The 22,213-nt window shown below is 31.4% G+C and overlaps 1 protein-coding gene across 2 annotated transcripts; it reads right to left on the bottom strand.

Moving 5' to 3' along the window:
* Positions 1-16,812: 16,812 nt before the first annotated feature.
* On the bottom strand, positions 16,813-20,067 carry LOC137814008 (uncharacterized). 2 transcript variants are annotated; one of them, XM_068616525.1, is made up of 3 exons: positions 19,938-20,067; positions 19,530-19,822; positions 16,813-17,968 (listed from the first exon to the last, which is right to left on the bottom strand). In XM_068616525.1, exons 2-3 carry the CDS (start codon positions 19,615-19,617, stop codon positions 17,130-17,132), a joined length of 927 nt encoding a protein of 308 aa, XP_068472626.1. In that variant the 5' UTR covers positions 19,618-19,822; positions 19,938-20,067; the 3' UTR covers positions 16,813-17,129. The 2 variants fall into 2 exon arrangements, with proteins under 2 accessions (XP_068472626.1, XP_068472625.1); XM_068616524.1 differs by having other exon boundaries at positions 19,530-20,051.
* Between the last annotated feature and the right edge of the window lie 2,146 nt (positions 20,068-22,213).

Below are 22,213 nucleotides of genomic sequence, written 5' to 3' on the forward strand. Positions count from 1 at the left end.
GTTTTTAAAGATTTTAGGAAATTTGTGAAAGTTATTCAAAATGTAAAAGGATTTAAAAATTCAATTTTTAATAATCGGTAAAAAAAATTCCAATAGAGTTTTTTGAAATATTTTGTAAAGAATTAAGATTTTACATAAAAAATATTTTGTCAAAACGATTTTATTGAAAGGAAAAAGAGATTTTGAAAGAATAATTTAAAACTAAACTATTTTACTTGAATATTTTTTTGTCAAATGTTAAGTTTTTTTATGTAAATGTTTTATACCAAATAATAAAAAAGATAATATAAGAAAATTGTCAAAATTTTGATAAAACAACATATTTAGAATATGCACCATTTAGTAAAATATATATAGAATGTTTAATAAAAGAAATTGTGTAGAAGAACCAATACATGTTTTTTTTACAGAAATTCACACCTTAAGTTATACTTCAATTTCCTATTTTGATTTTTCTAATTTTATATTTTACCTGAATGTTTTTATTTCTAAAATTAATATTTAGATTTATTATTTAAAAATATATATTAAAAATTAATATTTAATTTTTTTGTTTAAAAATATATTTAAAAATTAAAATAGTAAAAGATAAAAAAAAAATTATGTTAACATTGAATTTTAAATTTCAATGTCAATTTCCGTAAGAACTTGTGTTTTCTTTAACAAGTGTGTGATATTATTTAAAAGATTTAATTTAATTTTTGTAAGTTAAAGATTTATTTAAGCATATCAATACTATGAAAGTTCATACATTTTTTATATTATATGATTAAATATACTTTATAATATATATAAATTTTTGACGAGTCAGGTCGAATTCATATTGTCAAACCTATTAAATTTTAGTTCTAAGTATTTTACTTTCAAAATATTTAATTACATTTTAAGTTTTCATTAAGCAAATCTCAATTGAAATTACATTGTAGTTTCAAGTTGTCTCTTGGTAGTGATTGAGAACAGACAAGAAATTTCAATTTGTTAATGCATACACACATTTTAAAATTTTAGTTTTGAAAAAATTATATTGAATTGTAATTTTAGTTCCTATATTTTTATAAAAAATTTAGTTCCTAAATTTCGTTTTTTCTAGTGATTTAATCCCTTAAGTTTTGTCTCTTAATATTTTAATTATCTTAACTTTATTTAACTTTCAATTTTAAAATATATTAAATCATTGTCAAATTACATTTCGTATTTAGTTGCAAGTTTATATGGATGTTAAAGTCGCGAGTACCGTGTTTTCTATGTCATGTCCAAAAGTGACAAAGAATTATGAATAATTAAATTGAAAATTGGATAAAGTTACGGATAACTAAAAATTAAGGGAGAAAGTTGCGTGAAAATAATTAAAATTAAGGAGCTAAATTAAAGGAATTTTTTTTAGGAAAATTCATTTATTTTGAAATTTTATGTTAAATTATAATTAAACTCCATTTAGATTTTATATTTATTTTGAATAACATTTTAATACAAAATTGAATCATAATCGAATTTTCTTTAGATTTTATTTTCGTATATGGTAACAGATTTTGTTCATTAAATTGTGGTTGCCAGGTATTGGATTAAGTGGTCCCAAACCATTATCGAAAGCAAAACTCTAAAGTTTTTTGTTGTAAATTTTTCTAAACCCCTCTATGCTTGTTTGTTTCAAGGTTTAGTAATATCCCTGTCTCATTAAAGCTAGCAGTGGCTCAGTGCTTGTCTACATGGATGGAAATGCATGGAAGAAGATAAAGACGATCCATCAATGTCCTTAAAAGAGATATCCTTTTGAAAAAGTAAAAGAAAAAATTGATTGAATTGGATTTTCAAACTTCTATCAGCAACAAAACTTTTGAAATTAAATCTATGTGAGCTAAGAGAAGTTTTAAAAGAGAATAAGTTATAATTGGATAATTTTTTAATTAATATTTATATATAAAAAATAATTATACAAACAATAAGATTTCTCGTGAAATTAGTTACATTGAAACCCTGTGAAATTAGTTACATTGAAAATATATGATAAAAAACACTATTTCTTTAATTATTTTTAAGGGTGTTTCTAAAATATGAGTTTTATAAAGATAAATTTTAGACGAATAAAAAATATAAATAGGGGATAAAAGTTTACCCCTTTAAAACTTATTTTCTTTTAACTTTCCTAATTTATAGAATAACGAGAACTTTATTCTACTGTTACATTAACTATCAACTTTATAATTAAAATAATTCTTTAATAAAATTTTGGTAACGAATTATTTATTAATAATAAAAATTACTTATAAAAACAATATTTAGTTTAAATAATATAATAATTAATTATTTTTTATCTTTAAAATTAATTTATATTTAATATTTTTCTAATAGTGTTAATAAATAATTTAAACGAAAGATATTTGTAAGAACTTAAAAAATTAGTTTCAAAGTAAAAGTGTTATAATTATCATGACATTTAAATATTTATTATTAAAGTGAAAGATTTATATAATAGAAAAATTAGTTAATAATATTTTGAATTTAAAATAATTATTATTTTTCTAGAAAAAACATTTTTTTTCTCCTCAGTTTTTTCTAGAAGACAGCAATAATAATTTTAATATTCTAATGAAAGAAGATTTAATACCTAACAAAATAAATAAATATAAACAATATTTTAATGAATCAAATGATATATAAAGAAATTAATGTAAATAAATTTCTATACAAAACATTAACCACCACCATTTTTTATTCCAAAAGTATGAGATCCTTCTTTAAAAGTGTCAAAAAAGGCGGACTAACAGGCCAATCTGCCTGTGGCTCGCTGGGTTGATGAGTTAGGCGGGTCAAACCAATACAGGTTGGCAGGTTCAAAAATTTAATCCACCCTGCCTAAATGATGGTGGGCCAGTGGGCCAACCTGTCGGGCCCAACCCATTTTTCCATCCCTATCTTTGATGCAAGTTAGGTTATTTCTACATCTTTTGCGAGTTGGAATTCCTTTTTGATACTCATCCATATAATCACGTAGGGGAAGCTAATTTTCTATTTTCAATAGTACCTTATGTTAGATAATTTGCATGTGAAGGTGGCAAGGTCATAAGTTCCAAATTTCCTCTTATAGGATTTGCTTTGTTGAGTGAAATTAATTGATGAAAATTGTTTGAAGTTTAAACATTTAGGAAAGTAATTGATTGTTTGAGTTTGAATGTGAGATGGATTTTGAAGTTGAAAGTCTTGGAATTATCTGCTAAATTATGATTTCAATAGGAATACAAGTTATATAAGAGTACTCTAAAACCATAGATTTGATTGTATAAAAGTTGCAAAATTTTATATTGATGTTGGGTAAAGACTTTGAATTTTTTTTAGGGTTTTGTTGCGTTTGCTAAATGAGACACAAATTTGTTGATACTTTTTTCTCAAGCTAAAGATTTTCCATCAAGCGAAAATATAACAAAAATTCAAAACCTAGTCTCGACCATATTTTCACTTTAGGAAATAAATTTTCGTTTAAGTTAGACAAAAAAATTAAATTTGTTTTTAAAAAGTGATTGTTGGTTGTTTGTTGCTTTAATTGGTTTTTATTTAAATTTAAATTGTACTTGTACATGGAAATTTGATTTTATGTGTTTATGTGATTGCTTTTAATATTCTCTAATTATTTTAAAAATCTAAACTTCTATGTTATTGAATGATATAATTATATGTGATATGAATTATGAACCATGTGAAAGTGTGATTGAGACATGATATTTTTAGGAAAGGAATTATCCCGCAGAGATTGTTTAGGATATGCATTGAATTAGATATTCGTCTAGAAGGAGATATCATGATTCTACTATATATTAAAATCATATAGATGAAAATGATAAAGTGGTGAGAGTCAAAGAAGGTTCATATGACTGAGTTGATTTGAAAAAATAGTTGGCCTGACAGGTCATATTGATTTATCCTAACATATGAGTTCTTATGTTCATGTAGTTGTGAGGAGAGATAACATAGTGAATGTATGACATGTGCATATCTCTTAGTCAAATAATGTTTGTGTCTTTCAGAAGTAGAGTAAAGTATCTATGTATGTATCTTAGTGAATTCTGGCATAAGTGATATTAAATATGAGTTATTGTAGACACTTGATTATTTAGTACATTGTAATGGATGAAGTATGATAATTTAAATGTTTGTGATTATATTTATTGAATTTAATATTATATTGAATGTTTTAAAAATCTATCTTTTACTCAATTTCTTGTTTTGTTGTTGTTAAAATCTATAATGTGGGAGCAAAGAATTTGTAGTTGATAGAACTGTGTTTTAATTTGGCTTATGTGTATATATGAAAATCTCTATAAAGAAAAAAAAATTAAATATGATGAGGATGTGAAATATATATATATATATATATAAATATAAATATAAATATAATGATATAACATTTTAGGTGATGTAACTAGGTGTTATAATATGTAATATTTATTTACTCAAGATTCAGTGTGTAAATTATTTATTCTTTATAATTTTAAAAAATATCTCCTAAAAAATTTATAGAAACTATATTTTGGAGGATTAAAATGAGAGGAAAAGATGAGAAAATACAAAGAAAAGGATGAATAATAAAGAAAAACATAATAAGTCAAAACAACATAAAGATGTTTTGAAAGCTATATAATAAGTCCAAAGTTATTTTAGTATGTCATTTACACACAAAAGGGTAGAACAAGTGGAAGTAAAATCGGGCATTATAGGAGATCTCAATATTTGATCACGGACATGAGAATAATCGTCAGGAAGACCATGTAAACCCAATAACATGAAGAACTTGGATATTTGCTCTAGTTCTTGAGAAGGAGTGGAGGCAAGAGGCCACAACTCTATATTCAGCTTTAGCACTAGAGCTCGCCACTACACTTTGTTTCTTGCTCTTCCTAGAGGTCAAGTTATCACCAATGGAGACACAATAACCGAAAGTTGATCTTCTATCAGATGGAGATCCTGCCCAATCAACATTTGAATAACAAACGACTTAAGTATGGTTATTATGACCGTATAACAATTCTTTTCTAGGAGAGCCTTTAATGTACTTCAATATATGAATGACTACATTCCAATGGTCTTCACACTGAGAATTAAGAAATTGACTTAGCACACTGACTGCAAAGGAAATATCAGAATGAATAACAGTGAGATAGTTCAATTTTCCAACTAATCTTTTATATTTCTTGATAAGTGTCATAATTCAGTAATATTTCATACAAAAAGAAAAGATAAGCACTTTTGGACTTTAATTGAAAAAATAGTCATAATTCAACCTCTAATTTAGGAATTTCAACCTTTTTACATATTTTTGGATTATGAGATGAATAAAAATGATTTATTCCAGATTTTATGTTATTTTCAGGAATTTAAGGAGTGATGAAGCAAAATGATATATTATGAATAAATATGTCACTTAGCCCAAACTCAATTAGGTTAAATAAAAGGCGTGAGGCATAACCCTAGACATCATTGGGGGGAACCAAAGGAAGGAAACCCTAAAGAAGGCAATCATCAAAGAGAAATGCTTTGGATTTTCTTTTCTTGTTGTCCATGCTTGTAATAGCCACCACGAGTGGCTAATTCTTTCCTTTGGGATTGAGAGTATCTATTTAAACTCTTATGTATTCAGGTGATATTTATCTATAATATTCAGTTCTTGATTGATGATTGATGTTATTATTTTATTCTCAAAGCTTGAAACTATTCATGATTTTGATCCTTAGATTTGACAGGAAAGTACTTCTAAGCATATGACCTAAATGATAATGTTGAACATACTTGAATGTTAGGAATAAATTTGAAATATTAATTGTTTTATAACATCTGTTCGTAACGATAAAGATTTTTTATAAATATGTGAGGAATTGATATCTAGGAGACTCTCTTAATAATTTTGTATGCGAGGAATCAATATGAATGATTTTTATATGTGCATCAATGTCAATCAAGATGGAATGTTATATGTTTAAAACTATAGACGAGTGAGAATGATTAACCTCACTCCCCATTTTCTTAATTGAATTATTTTACTCATTTATTTTGTTTTCATTTAATTTCCACACAAACTATTGTCAATATCAAATCAAATCAAATTATTGTACATATTCTTATACTTAGTGAATGTTACTATTAGGATTTTAAATAACTGTTTCTTGTGGGTTCAATATCTGTCCTTAGAGACAAATTATTACTTTTGACTCGGTTCACTTGCCATAAAAGAGTAATCACTTCTTCGGATCTGAAAGAGACTTCCCCTGATCGGGTGGAAGTTTGACGTTGGGATCCATAGGAGTATCAATAGATTTCGAATTCATCAATTCAATTTCCTCCAAAATATCCAATGCATATTTTTTTTTATAGAGATAACAATATCAGTATTGGATTGTGCCATCAATCCCCAAGAAATATCTGAGTTTGCCAAGATATTTGGTCTGAAAGTGTTGACAAAGGTGTTGTTTTACTTGTGAGATTTCATAGTGATCACTGCCTGTAAGAACAATGTCATCAACATATACTACGAGATAGATACACTCAACATTCAAGTGACAGTAAAAAAATGAATGATCTGCTTCACTGTGAGTCATACCAAACTGTTAAACAACATTGTTAAATTTTCCAAACCAAACCCTAGGAGACTACTTAAGGCTATATAAGAATTTGCGGAGACGAGATACTAATCTAGAAGACTCCCCTTGAACAACAAAACCGAGAGGTTGCTCCATATAAATATCTTCATGCAAATCCCCATTATTAAGAAAGATATTTTTGACATCCAGTGGATAAAGAGGTCATCGTTTAAAAGCAGCCATGAGTATGAATAAGCGAACAAAAGCCATTTTTTCCACTAGAGAAAAAGTATCACCATAGTCTAAACAAAAAATTTGGGTATAACCCTTAGCCAGAAGGTGAGCTTTGAGATGATCAATAGTACCATCAGGACCAACTTTGATAACAAATATCCACCTGCAACCAACAACAAATTTCCTATAAGGTAAAGGAATAAGTTCCCAAGTTCCATTATTCTTAAGTGCATTCATTTCATCCAGCATGGCTTGACGCCACCAAGATGGGCTAAGACATCACCTACAGATTTTGGAATGGATACAAAAGAAATAGATGAAAGACATGTATAAAAAGTTTGAGATAGTCTATGGTAGCTCAAAGCAGTATAATGTGTAGAGGGATTACAGTAGAACGTATACCTTTACGGATAACAATGGGAAGATCAGGTTCAATTGTCGGGACAGAGGGGGTGGAGGTGTTGGCACTAAAAGAGATTCATCTGATGGACGATGGAAAGTCTGACGATAATTATACACCTGAAGAGTTACTGGAGGTGGTGAATAATTAGGTGCACTAGGCACAACAAGAGAATCACGAACAACAACAATATTAACTTGATTAGACGAAGACATATAAAGAGAAGGACAAAACTTTAACTAAAGGGAAGATTCACTGAAGGTGACATCTGCTGAAATAAAATAATGGTTAAGAGAAGGTGAGAAACATTATATCCTTTTTGTGATCTAGTGAACCTTAAAAAGACACATTTGTGTGACCTAGGAGATAATTTATCAAAACCAGAACTAAAATTATGAACAAAGCATGTGGACCTAAAAACTTTGGGAGGTAAGGAATGGAGAGGGTCATGTGGAAATAAAATAGAATGAGGAATTTTGTCATCTAAAACTTAAGATGGCATGCAATTAATGAGATAACATGCACTAAGAACATCACCCCAAAAACGTTGAGGAACACCACAATGAATTAAAATAGTACGAGTTGTTTAAACAAGATATGTATACTTGTGCTCAACTACCCCATTTTGTTAAGGTGTATAAGCACATGGAGTTTGATCAAGAATAACATGAGAAGCCATAAATTTTTTAAAAGAATGAGAAAGATACTCATGCCCATTATCACTGCGCAAAATACAAATGGAAATTCCAAATTTATTTTTAATCTCATTGTAAAATATTTGAAATATAGAAAATAACTCATAACAGTTTTTTATTAAAAATACTCACGTACATCTTGAATAATCAGCAATAAAAGTAACAAAATACTGAAGTCATAAATTAAACTTAATACAACTTGGTACCCAACTATCAAAGTGAACTAAGGAAAAAGGAGATGAAACACGTTGTGAGACACTACTAGGAAATGAACTAAAAAAGTGTTTCCCTAACTGACACGACTCATACGATAAACTAGATACGTTAGACAAACTTGGAACAAGTTGTTGCATATTGGCAAGACTTAAGATGACCCAACTGAGCATGAATGAGGGATGGTGAATCCACAATCGTGCCAACATGTGTAGAGATTTGTAGTTGATAAAGTCATGAGACTCATATCCAGTGTCAATCATCCGTCCCAAACTTCGGTCTTGTAAAGAAACATAATCTTTGGTAAAAGAAATAACACAATCAAGAGAAAGAGGGAGACAAGTAATGGATAATAAGTTAAACGGAGACCTAGGGACATAAAGAACATTATCAATAGATAAAGAAGGAAAAAGATTAATATTACCAACACCATGTGATGGTACCCTATATTCATTGGCCATGGTAACCGAAGGTAAATAACCCGTAGTAGATAGGGAAGAGAAAAAAGATTCATTACCACTAATGCCATCTGTGGCACCTGAATCTATAATCTAAGGGTCAAGGGAAGTAGAGTGAGTGAGGCCAACAAAAAATGTACCTAAATGTGCAACAGAAATAGTGGAACCAGAGTTCTGACGGCCCACATACCATTTAAGAAATTCATTGAAAATAGAAGGTTGGCTTGGGGTATCAAATGAAATATGGTCCATAGTAGAAGGTTGCACAAGAGCAGTTTGGGCTGTTAGAATATATGTCTTTAAACTAGAGGGGGGGGTGAATTGTTTAAAGAGGGTTTTCGAAAACTTTTAAGTCAAAAATGAAATTTCTTCGAGAATCAATTGATAAAGAAAATCAGTTTGCCAAACACAAAGCAAAAAGCAACTGCACCAGAAAAACAATCGGTTGTTTATACTAGTTTGAAAATATTAAAACTGAATTTAAAGAGTTTAAGGATAGAGAGAATGCACACAGATGTTTATACTGGTTCACTCTAAACTCAGAGCTACATCCAGTCTTCTCAAAAACCACTGAGGAATTCCACTAATCAATCAAACCTATATCACTTACACCACAACCAAGAAAGTGACCTTGATCCCCTCAAGACACACACTTCTCTTGGCCAACACACCAACACTAAGAATGTTGATCTTGATCCCCTCAAGAACACACAACACTTCTCAGCAAACACACAAAGATACTTGTTCAACAAATACAAGGATTACACTTGTTACATAAGCAAATCTGAAATCAATACAAGAAGAAATCCTATCTCACACACTTTGATCAATCTCAATCTCTAAGCAATCTCAACTCTTTGAAAAACTCAAAAACTTGTGTTAATTGTTATTACTCAAATTTGTTTTTCTGAATATATTCAAAGATATTGTTTGTTATCAAATCTTAACAAACTTATTCATTGCATTTAAAAGATTGGTCAAAGCATTAAAGACTGGAGCGTAATCAGTTAAAAACATTTAAAGCTCAGTCAAAACAAAAACCACTTTTTTGTTATGGTACCAAAACAAACAATCGGTTGTTTCCTCGAATCAATCCGGTTGTTTTGGTTTTAACAGCTCAACCATTTTGAAAACAATTTTCAATCTTTTCTAAAAACACTTAAGTATAAAACAATCGGTTGTTTCGACAAAACAATCGGTTGTTTTTCACTTAGTTTGAAAAACATTTTTCTTTTAAAAGGATTGAGAATGCCTATGCTTTGGATTCGATCAAGGGTGAATTACAAAACTCAAACTACCAAAGATTCTATCTAAGACAACTCAGCAACAGCAAGCATAACCCTTCAACATCCTTCAAAGGGTTTTGGATTCTTCAAAGCTTGAACACCACTTGGTTCAACAATCTCCCCCTATTTGATGAAGACAAATCCCTGATGCTTGTGTTGTACCTGATTGAATCTTAAGCAGTTCCTGCAAAGCATAATTTTAAGCAGAACACAAACTTTCTGATATTTGGTTAGCACAGAGACAAATATAGAAATTTTGAACATAATATCAGAGCAAACAATCAAACCAAATATAGGAGCAAAAACCTATAAGGTTTTACTCATCCAACTATTTTTCAGAAATAAAAACCAAATAGACATTAAACACATCATACATATCCCCCTATTTGTCTTCACAAATAGACAAACAGAAGAGATAAACAAGATAATTGTTCTCAATACATCAGATATAAAACAGCAAAAGCAGAAAGAATAGAAAACTGATACAATCACCAAAACAATCGGTTGTTTCGATACATCAACCGGTTGTTTTTCTTCATTCATCATCATCAGCATATTGAAGATCAAAGATTTGGTTCTGTACTGCTTCAATCTGTTCATCTAGAGTCTTGAAACGTGCATCCATACTGTCGAACCTGTTATCAATCCTCTGGAAATTGCTGACACAAATATCATGGAGATTCCTTTGATTCTCCGCAAAGCTATCAAGCCTATTCATCATGAGTGCTTCAAAAGAAGACATGGAATGCATTCTTTCTTCTTGATTTCCAGCTCCAGCACTAGGTCCAACATCTTGATGTGCTTCAGGTAGATCTTCATGTTGAAAATCCATATCAGCAGGTTCATCTTGTTCATGATCAGCAGCAGCACTAGATAAGGCTCCAAAGTCACCATCTTTGCTAATCCATTTGCCACCTACTTTGGTGAAACCCATTTTGTTGAGAGATCCATTGTTCAACTCTTGAGTTGACTTGACCAACTCAGATGTTTCATTCTCTAGGTTTACTTCAAAATAATGCAGAAATTTAGAAATCAAATTAACATATGGATAACGATAGTCACTTAACCTCATTGCCTTTTGCATGTGCTCTTTGATGATGTGTATCCAATTAATTCTGATCTTCTTCATAATGCAGAAGATGTACACCAGATTTTCCTCAGTGAGAACATAATGATTGCTTCCCCTTGGAGTTAAAATCCAAGTCACAATGAGAGCTAGCAATCTTTCATCAAGTCTTAAGCCACCAACCGAACAAGTCCCAACTTGTGCATTTTGGTTCTTCAAGCAACTCTTGTAGTATTGAACTTTGTTGAAGTCCTCCACTACACCAAGGTTCCCTTTGTTAATTCTGAGGTCTGAGTACTTTAGACCAGCTACAACAGTCCACACCTCATGTGTAATCTCCATATCTACACCTTTTACATGAGAAACAAGGTTGTTTCCCTCAAACTTGAGATTTGTGTAGAAAACTCTTATCAAATCTGGATAGATATTCCCTTTCATCTCCAAGAACTTTCTAAGGGACTGATCTTTGAGGAGCTTTCTTACATTGTCCAGCTTTTGACTTTTCAACCAATCAAAGCAAACAACTTTAGGGTTGTTTATCACTTTGGTGCTAGTCTCAAATCTATATCTCTCAATTAGATCATTGTCACCCGAAAACCATCCTTCAAGCCTTCCTCCAGACCTTACAGCTCTGGATTTGACTCTTCTTGAGGTGGGAGGAGTTGAATCCATGATGGCAGAGATGAACAGCAGAGAAAAGCTAACTCACAGATTTTGCAAGAGATGTTGCAAGAGATATTGCAATGGGTTGTTCTTGTGGAAGAGATGAGCTGCAACAGTTTTTTATAGCAAAACCAGAATCATAGGATATTCAATGGCATGAGTGGGTACCAGATTTTCAGAGAGAGAGGACTTGACCATGCCCTGCACAGAAAAAGCGTCAGAAAAAGCAGAAAATCACATGGTCTTCACATGTGATCTTTGACTAGTCATTAAGGCTCTTGAATTTGCAAGATATTGGAATATATTCCTTTATGACTATTGTAACTTCTTTCTGAGCGTGATCAGCTTTCAACTCAGGTTCATTGACCAAGGATTCTCTCTTTAATTTGATTTGCGACGGATAGAAAATCAAAATAGAAATTAAATTGGTTTCTTCACAGTGCTGTCAGACTCAAAACAATCGGTTGTTTCGAGAAAACAATCGGTTGTTTTTCTGCAGCAGTAAACTCATTTTGAATTTTTAAGCATGAGCAGAGATAAATCAAAGCAAATGAAATTTAACACTTTAAGAAGATTATTCAAACATGTAAAAGAATTTAAAAACAGAAATTAATAACAGAGATAAGGAATTTCTTATCCTTTGTGTTGTTCTTTCAATGAGCCATGTGCTTTGAGATCAAGAAGCCTTAATTTGACTGTTGAGGGCTTTTGGACAGATACATAACATTGATTCAGCTTGAATGTTGGTCTTTTCCTTCAAAAGGCTTGATCAGATGACTCAGTCCTTCACGCTTCTTTAGATTTCCTGCACAAGCATGAGTTCAAGCAACAAGATTTGACCCCTTCACAAATGTGGATCCAATTGATTTCTTTTTCTCATTTGGAACCTCACATTCTTTAGGAATCCATTTCATGTAGCCTCTAGGAACAAAAAACTTTCTTATTTTGCAGAATCTAACCGAATGGCCATTCTTCATGCAATAAAAGCATGTAACAACCGGTTGTTTCGAAACAACAATCGGTTGTTTTTCTAGCTTTCTTGAAAAAAAATTGAAAACTTATCTTGTTGGTTTTGTGGATTAAAACCTAAAGCAGCCTTTCCAAAAACACAGCTTTGAGATGCCAAGACATTCTCAAAGTTAGATTTCCCTTTTGAAAGCTTGTCCACAGTGTTAACAAGATAATGTACCTTTTTCTCAAGATTTTCACAGTTTTCGCAAATGAGAGTGTCACACTTGCAAGAAGAATTTTTGAAATGAGTTTCCAGATTTTTGAAATCATTTTTTGATTTTTCAATCTCATCTTCAAGTGATTTCACTCTCTTTTCCAACCAGCTATTGAGTTCTTTCAATCGATTGTTTGAAAGCACCAATCGATTAGCTTCATCGTGAGTTTCTTGAAAAGCTTCAAGCAATTCACTATAATTTTGTTCATTTAAAGAAGCACAAGAACTTACCTCACTTGAGTTACATGATTCATCATCATCTTCAGCAATCAAACAGATGTTTGCTTTCTCATCTTCACTTGAAGAAGAACTTGATGATGATACCTCATTTTCATCCCAAGCTATGTAGGCTCTCTTTGTCTTGCCTTTCTTTTCCTTGTAGCTAGGCTTTTTCTCCTTGCTCTTGTTTGGACAATCTGCCTTTATATGACCTTGCTCATCACAGCCAAAATAAGTATAGTTATTGGAATTAAAATCATTTGATTTCTTGTTTCCATACCTATCTTTGTTGTTGTCCTTGTTGCGGTTCCTTTTCAAGAATTTGCTAAACTTTTTTTATAGCAAACTAAGGTTTTCCTCATCACTATCATCGCTGGATTCTTGTTTGCCTTTATGCTTGGAAGATTTTAAGGCTATGCTCCTTCCATGCTTGTCTTCGTTTCTTGAACATTGAGTTGATTCATCTCTAACTCATGTTCCCTAAGCTTACCAAACAAAGAAGCCATACTTAAGGATGTTAGATCTTTAGATTCGAAAATAGCAGTTACCTTGGGTTGCCATGTTCTATCGAGACATTTCAAGATCTTGATGTTTAGCTCTTCCTTTTCGAAGGTCTTGTCAAGGCTCATTAGATGATTGATGATGTGCGTGAATCTTTTCTGCACCTCAGCAATTGTTTCACCTTTGAGCATTCTGAACATCTCATACTCTTGGATTAGAGTATGCTTCCTAGCTCTCTTCACCTCATTTGTACCTTCATGAGTTACCTCCAAGGTGTCCCACATCTCTTTTGATGATTTGCATTGAGAGACCCTGAAAAACTCATCTGAATTTAAAGCAGAGGTTATTATATTTTTGGCAATGCAATCGAATTTGGCCTTCTTGCTTTCTGAATCAGTCCATTGAGACCAAGGCTTTTCAATGGAGGATCCATCTTTTTCAAACTTTGGGATAAAAGGACCATTTTCAATTGCATCCCAAATTCTTTTGTCAAGTGATTCCATAAAGCTTTTCATTCTCACTTTCCAAAATTGATAATTCAAACCACAAAATAGAGGTGGTCTGTTGATTGAAGCACCTTCCCCAGAAGGTAGTCTATCAGCCATAAAATTTTTTTTTAGATCAACTTGAATAACTTTCAAGAACCAAGCTCTGATACCAATTGTTAGAATATATGTCTTTAAACTAGAGAGGGGGGGGGGGTTGAATTGTTTAAAGAGGGTTTTCGAAAAATTTTAAGTCAAGAATGAAATTTCTTTGAGAATCAATTGATAAAGAAAATCAGTTTGCCAAACACAAAGCAAAAAGCAACTGCACCAGAAAAACAATCGGTTGTTTCGCAGAAACAATCGGTTGTTTATACCAGTTTGCAAATATTAAAACTGAATTTAAAGAGTTTAAGGATAAAGAGAATGCACACAGATGTTTATACTGGTTCACTCTAAACCCAGAGCTACATCCAGTCTTCTCAGAAACCACTGAGTAATTCCACTAAGCAATCAAACCTAGATCACTTACACCACAACCAAGAAAGTGACCTTGATCCCCTCAAGACACACACTTCTCTTGGCCAACACACCAACACTAAGAATGCTTATCTTGATCCCCTCAAGAACACACAACACTTCTCAGCAAACACACAAAGATACTTGTTCAACAAATACAAGGATTACACTTGTTACATAAGCAAATCTGAAATCAATACAAGCAGAAATCCTATCTCAGACACTTTGATCAATCTCAATCTCTAAGCAATCTCAACTCTTTGGAAAAACTAAAAAACTTGTGTTAATTGTTATTACTCAAATTTGTTTTTCTGAATATATTCAAAGATGTTGTTTGTTATCAAATCTTAACAAACTTATTCATTGCATTTAAAAGATTGGTTAAAGCATTAAAGACTGGAGCGTAATCAGTTAAAAACATTTAAAGCTCAGTCAAAACAAAAACCATTTTTCTGTTATGGTACCAAAACAAACAATCGCTTGTTTCCTCGAATCAATCGTTTGTTTTGGTTTTAACAACTCAACCATTTTGAAAACAGTTTTCAATCTTTTCTAAAAACACCTAAGTATAAAACAATCGGTTGTTTTGACAAAACAATCGGTTGTTTTAAACTTAGTTTGAAAAACACTTTTCTTTTAAAAGGATTGAGAATGCCTATGCTTTGGATTCGATCAAGGGTGAATTACAAAACTCAAACTATCCCAGATCCTATCTAAGACAACTCAGCAACAGCAAGCATAACCCTTCAACATCCTTCAAAGGGTTTTGGATTCTTTAAAGCTTGAACACCACTTGGTTCAACATGGGCAACCGCAACAGATATAGGAGGACGACCATGTGTAAAGCATAACATCTGTCAATTTTGTGGCCAAGTTTGCCACAATGGTCACACTTGTTATGCCCTTTGTCTGCTTATGTGGGTGAGTACGATCACTATGCTAAGAGAATAAAGTAGAAGATTCATCAACATGAAGCGTTATACCAGTGGTGTGGTTACTTGACACTCACAAAAGTGTAGAACAAGTGGAAGTAAAATTGGACATGATATGAGATCCCAAAATTTGATGACGAACACGAGAATAATCATTAGGAAGACCATGTAAGCCCAATAACATGAAGAACTTGGATCATTGCTCTAGTTCTTGAGAAGGAGTGAAGACAAGAGGCAAATACTCATTAAAATCATGAAGAAGAGCATGAAGTTTACCTAGATATTTCGCCATTGTACCATCAAGACGTTTGGGAGCAACAATTGTGAGGAGATTTTGACACACCATAAAGACATTGAGTATCATTGGTGTATAATAATTTTGCATATTCCCAAAATTCTGAACATGTCTCAAAGGTACGAAAAAATTGTTTTAAAGAGGAGTGAATGGTAGATTTAATAACAATGCATAATTGAGCATCAATTTTCAACCAATGGAAAATCTCATTTTCAACAACATAGGAATAAATGAGATGATCAACATAACCTTGAATCTTAAGCCATAATTTAATATCTAAGGCCCAAGTGTCATAATAGACGGATCAGGCATAATGGCAACAAAAAAAGGCATAGTGGCAGCGGAAGAAGCCATAGAAGACAAGGACATATCCAATCATCAGCCAATTGGCAACAACAACAACGATGACGACTTCGACAAAACTCAAATGGAGGCTCTGGCTAGACTCTAACGAGACTTTGATGACGGCTCTGGTGAAACTCCGGTGGCGCCTTCGACGTCAAAGCAGCAATGGGGTAGTGGCTAGAAGATACCGGTGAATATTGGGTTCACCAAAAAAATGAATCATAACCCTATGCTCTAGATACCATATTAAAATAAAAGAAAAGGAAGAATAAGATAAATCACTTGTGTATATTGAACACATAAGATTATGTTTATATAGAAAAAGAAACACACGGAAAATATGGACTAAGTCCATTACATATATAGAAATATCTAATAATATCTATAATATCTAACAATATAAAACAATTTTCAAAAACAAATTTTAAAGATAAAAAATTAAGTAAAAAATGAAAATATATAATATAAGTAATAAAAATTAAAACAACTTAAAGATGATATTTTGAATGTATTTAATTTTAAAAACTATATTTATGTTTCCAAAGTTTTAATTTTTTAATTTCAAAAGCTTAAAAATGGATAGTTTTGAAAACAATTTTAAAACATAAAAATAAACAGGAGCAGTTTTCCCCTAATGCCATGTCAAATATAATGTAAAGGATCACAGAATGAGATAATGCAAAAGAATTAAATAATAGTAGCACACATGATGAAGGGGACAAGAATAAACGATTTTGCTTCATGTAAAATTGTCTATGCATACTTTCTCTGCATATACATAATAAACCTATCACCACAGAAGGGAATACTATACTTAAACTATAAACTCCAAAATATACCATACACCTTTCATATAAATGTATTAAAATATATAATAATGTCTTATCTTCTTATAAGCTACCTTATCTTACACGTTTCACTAAGATAACAAAATTTATATCTATTTCCACCTTCACAAAACTAAGGTCTCAGTCATTGCAGTCTCAGTCTAAGGTCTTTGACACTTAGCCTTTGTTTGGTATTCTTTTTACCATGCAGCAGGTGTAGGAGGCACCTCCTTAGGCACATAAATCAAATTCCCCTTACGTCCTCCTCCACCTCTATAGTTTCTTCTTCCCCTATTCACATTATTCTCATTATTGTTACCATTATATGCAGGAGGGGTTTTAGACCATGCATTATTATCTCTCCTTCTATAATGGCCATCGCATGTTCCCCAATTGCCATGTCCACCACCGTTTCTTCCTCTTCCCATTTTGTTCATGTCACCACCACCATACTGCTCCCTATGATTCCACTCCCAAGAATCATTCTTCCAACCTTGCCATTCAGGTTCTTTTGCAGGTTCAGCATGACCCTGTTGTTGTTGCCCATATTCTACTCCACTGTTTTCATGCAGCTTTGTCCCCCAGCCTACGACAGCAGTAGTTGGAGCGAAAGGCTTTGGCTGTTCCTCTTCATCGTCCCCCCATCCAGTACATGGAAGCTTCTGATCATTTAAGTAGAGAGCACCACCAATAATCACAACATCTTGATCATTTCTTACTACTCCCTTACAAGGGACCCTTAATGCTTCTCTTTCCAAATCCAGAATAAGTTCAGGGTCAACAATTGCATTCCAATCTACATCATCGATGTAAATGTCAGGATCAGGCAGCGAGATGTTGCAGCGAATGCCGTTGATGTCAGCCCAATACCTCATTTTTGCCTTCTCAAATGCCTCCTTGCCAGCAGAGTCATCCCACTTCACCACATTATCAAACAGATGCATATATTGCTTGGTTTCTACTATCTTTCGCCATGGAACTGAGCCAATTGAAGAACAAAATTTCTTTTCCCAGGCAGGGATGTTTGAATGGTAATTGTCTGTGAACCAAGAAGATTAAGCAAATCAGTTAACAATAAAAGGAAGCTCCTACCATCATGGCCAACATACGTAAGGAAAACTGTTTCAGTCCAAACAAAAGAAAAACATAAGGAAATGTAATAAATAATGTGTAAAATCTCAAGCAAAAGGACCGTGTGTTACCCTGCAAGCAGTTTAAGTCTGATACTAATACATTTTCTACAAAAAAAAATTGAAATTACCATGCTGGTGCTTCTAACACATTTTAAAGGAATGCAAATGTTGCAAGGAACCATTACTTTCAACGTTTGTTTGATTCAAATGCTATTATTATGAAATATTCAATTAATAACTAATATTTGCCAAAATCAACAGCTTCAATTCAAAACTTGAGACAACAGACATCTTTATCGAACCAAGGATCAATAACAAGATTTCTTTTTCAATAATTGAATTGTGTAGGCATTGCTTCAAACAGTCAGACATGTCTCCAAAAGATTGCATTAGTATATATACCTCGACGGTTTCAGTTTTGAACACAACATACCAAGTTATTAAAAACAGGAGATTCAGTTATATTTGCAGTACTTGATTTCAATTAAATAATACCATGTACAATTGGATGAATGGGTCAAAAGATGCGTTTCAGAAATTGCCAAAATCAAGACATTTTCAGTTCAGAACATGACAGAAATCAGAATCGCTACATTTGTAAAAGAGACTATCATAAGAATAGTTTACACTAGACTTCGACAATCTGATAATGTGAGGTTTTATCATACAGCACAGCAGTTTGGGTTCAAAGCACACAAACAAAAATTATTACATAGCAGAATTTGCTTGGATCCACTACAAAAAGGATAATTAGTAATGCATGTTAAATAATTCAATGACATTGGAACCGATCAATCTACTGAGCATGCAAAGCATCAATACCAGCAAACTACGACCCAAGAACCTACCAACCAAAGATATGACAGCACTTTATAAACTTAGAGGCCCTCACTTTGATAGTTGAAACTCTTAGTTACTTTCATTGACAAGTAAATGAAACCTAAACCCTCCATCATAACCCTTAACTCCTCTTTCACACACAACACAAGCCCAACCTTGAATAATCAAGCTCTAAGCCTTCAAACACAAAAGAGGAAGGTTTCATAACGGCACAATCAAATCACTCCTCACTTAACTTTGTAAATTAAATACAAGTTTGAAAATAAATTAAAAAAGAATAAAACAAACTCCAATACATATCTCTATCCAACTAAAGCTAGTTCCTAAAAACACACGACTAGCACAAAATTAGAACTCCATCACACGGCAAAGAAAGGCAAATGAGCAATAATTACTCGAAACCGACCATTTTAAAAAAAGGGAACCCCACTTTCTCAAACCAAAACCCCAATTATAATCACTCAAAAGCAGCCTGATCATAAAACGTGCAACAATTCCACAGCAACCCAATTTTCAAAACGGTCTGGAAATAAATAAAAAGGAAAAAAACACCAAAAGAGTAATCCATGCAACAAGAATTAAACGCGGGTTCAGAACCCAAACGAAGAAAAAGAAAAGAGTACTAACCCAAAGGAGGCTTTCTGCTGTTGGAAGAGGATCGCAAGTGAGCCACTTGATGATGAGTCAGACCTTGTTGTTTTCTCAAATTAGCCATTCCCAGACCCAAAAGAGAAGGACCCAGAAGAGGAAATTGGAAAGCTTCGGTCGCAAGCAGCGCAGAGGCAGAATATAAGAGAAAATTTGCAAAGTTTGGCAAAAGGGAGAAGCAGGCACGGATTTCACGAATTACCTCAGCAGAGAGAAAGAGAAAAGAGAGTTACTGCCTATCTATATGTGTATGGAGACACCACCGCATCAGACTAAGAAAAAAAACCAAGAAAAGGGTGATTGATTGATGGTAGAGGAAGAGGTGGAAGAAGAAGAATATGAAATTAAAGATGTGTACAGAAGGAGCATGAAGATGAAAACACGAACCAAAAAAAAGAATGAATGAATGTGTATGTGTAATTGTTAATGGACCCCAGACCGAGGAAACTCTCTTAAGGTTTCTTGTCACGCCTTGGAAGCAATTCCTTTGAAGTGAGACCCTATCATATTCTCTTCGCTATTTATAGCACATGGTTTTCTTTGTCCTTTGCTTTGTTTCAGTTTCATGAATCATCATCTTTCTTATTTTATTTTATTTTCTTATTTGCTTTATTACTTTCTATCTAATATCAACAATTAACCAATTAATCAATTATTTTTTATCTCTCTTCTCTCTCCCTCTCATCACAAACTAAAATAACAAATCCCTACAAAATCTCAACAACATACAATTTTAATATTCTTCACTTCTTTATTTTTTATATCTAATCTTTTTCATTTAAGATATAAGATTTGGTTTTGCATGATATTATTTTTATAAGAAAATACTTCTGTTTTTTACTTTATCTAACGGTTTATAACTACTATGCTATGCTCCTTTGTTTATTTGTAATCAATGGTGTTATGATTCTTTTAATTTAAAATATAAAAAATCATATTCATTTGACTTTTTTATCTTTCTATTTTTTGTTTTGATTCGCCTGTCATTAAATACAGAAAAGTCACCTAATTTAATAATATTTTATTATGCCGCTAAAACTAATATTTATTTTTTACTCTTCTTGGACCACAGTTAATTCCTATCCAAAATCGTTTTATTCAGCATTTATTTCCAGCTTAATATCTTTTTATTTTCTTTATTTGTATCTTACACGTTAGATCATTATTCAGAATTTGGATTCTCTAATGTGAGTAAAGAAATGCATGAAAAAAAATTAAAATTTGATATTTCGACAAATTCATAACGAAAACTAATTATTATAAAACATATAATTATAAATCTACATCATGTAACAATCTAAATTTAAATCATAGTTACTAGTCATATGATCATTGAAATATAATATATATTTATAATTTTTATTTATACTGCCGAAAATACGGTCACTATCTGGTCGGTATATTTGCATTTTTTTATCACATTATTTTATTTTAAGAAGTAAAAATTTAATATTTATATTAATTTTAATTTTAGTTATATATGTAAAATATATGCATCATTATTTTATATTTTATATTATATCTGTAACAATATATAATTTACCGATATATAACGGAATATTTCATTTAGTATATTGCCTATTTATAATATGTGTATATGTAAATATTAAAATATTATAATTTGAAAAATATAAAAAAGAAATAATTTTATAAAGATAAAAGTTAAGGAGTTATACAGTTATTCTTGAATTGATGAATTATACTTTTATTATTGAGTTGATGAGTTATGTGATTATTCTTTAATTGACAAGTTAAGTGGCATAAGATTACTTTTGGGTTGAGAGATTTTTTATTATATATTTTATTAATCTATTTTAATCAAATAAAGAGTAAAACATTATGATTAAAAATTATACTAAAAATGTCAAACAAATAACACACTTTATATATATATGATGACATATCCTCATGGAAAATAATTTTTAGAGGATAATTCATTTTCATATAATAACATTAAGGCTCTAATCTTTAGTCGATGTGAAATCTGATAAACCCAACAAATACTCGTTAGGATAGACTCGAAAATGGTTCTGATACCATGTTACAAAGTAAACTTTAAGTCTAACTTAACCTCATAAAACCAATTATTGAGGTTGAGGTTTGCACCCACTTATATACAAGGAAAGACTCTAATCTCTGGTCGACGTGGAATCTCCAACATTAACAACACATTAACAAACTCTAACAATATTGTTCATATTCAGTACACCATCAAATTTGCATCTAATTTCAACAAGATTCACTAAGTTATACATTGGAAGGTTTTTAATATGAATACCAAAGAGTGAATACAAGCTTCCTACAATACTGTTTGCATTATGTGCCTATTATTTAATAAATAGAAATAAATATTTTAGGATTTTTCTTTTTTACCTTTAAACTCTTCTCTCGAAACATCTTCGATTTATAATGTGTTAGTTTTTACCATTGATACAACCAAATTTTAGTTAAGTGTTGTTGAAAAACAATAAAAAACAATTAAAAGGTGCACTTTTTTTTTATTAAAATGTGTGATTTTATATTTAAAATCTTAAATGAATATATGTGCTAATGGTTATTTATCTCTTTTATTTCACCATTAAAAATTCTCAAAGTTTAGTTACAAATCATATCAAATAAATTTTTTTTATATCATCTCACAAGATTCATTGTTGAATAATATA

The sequence above is a fragment of the Phaseolus vulgaris genome, chromosome 1 (assembly GCF_000499845.2).
Source record: "Phaseolus vulgaris cultivar G19833 chromosome 1, P. vulgaris v2.0, whole genome shotgun sequence".
Taxonomy (NCBI): Eukaryota; Viridiplantae; Streptophyta; class Magnoliopsida; order Fabales; family Fabaceae; genus Phaseolus; species Phaseolus vulgaris.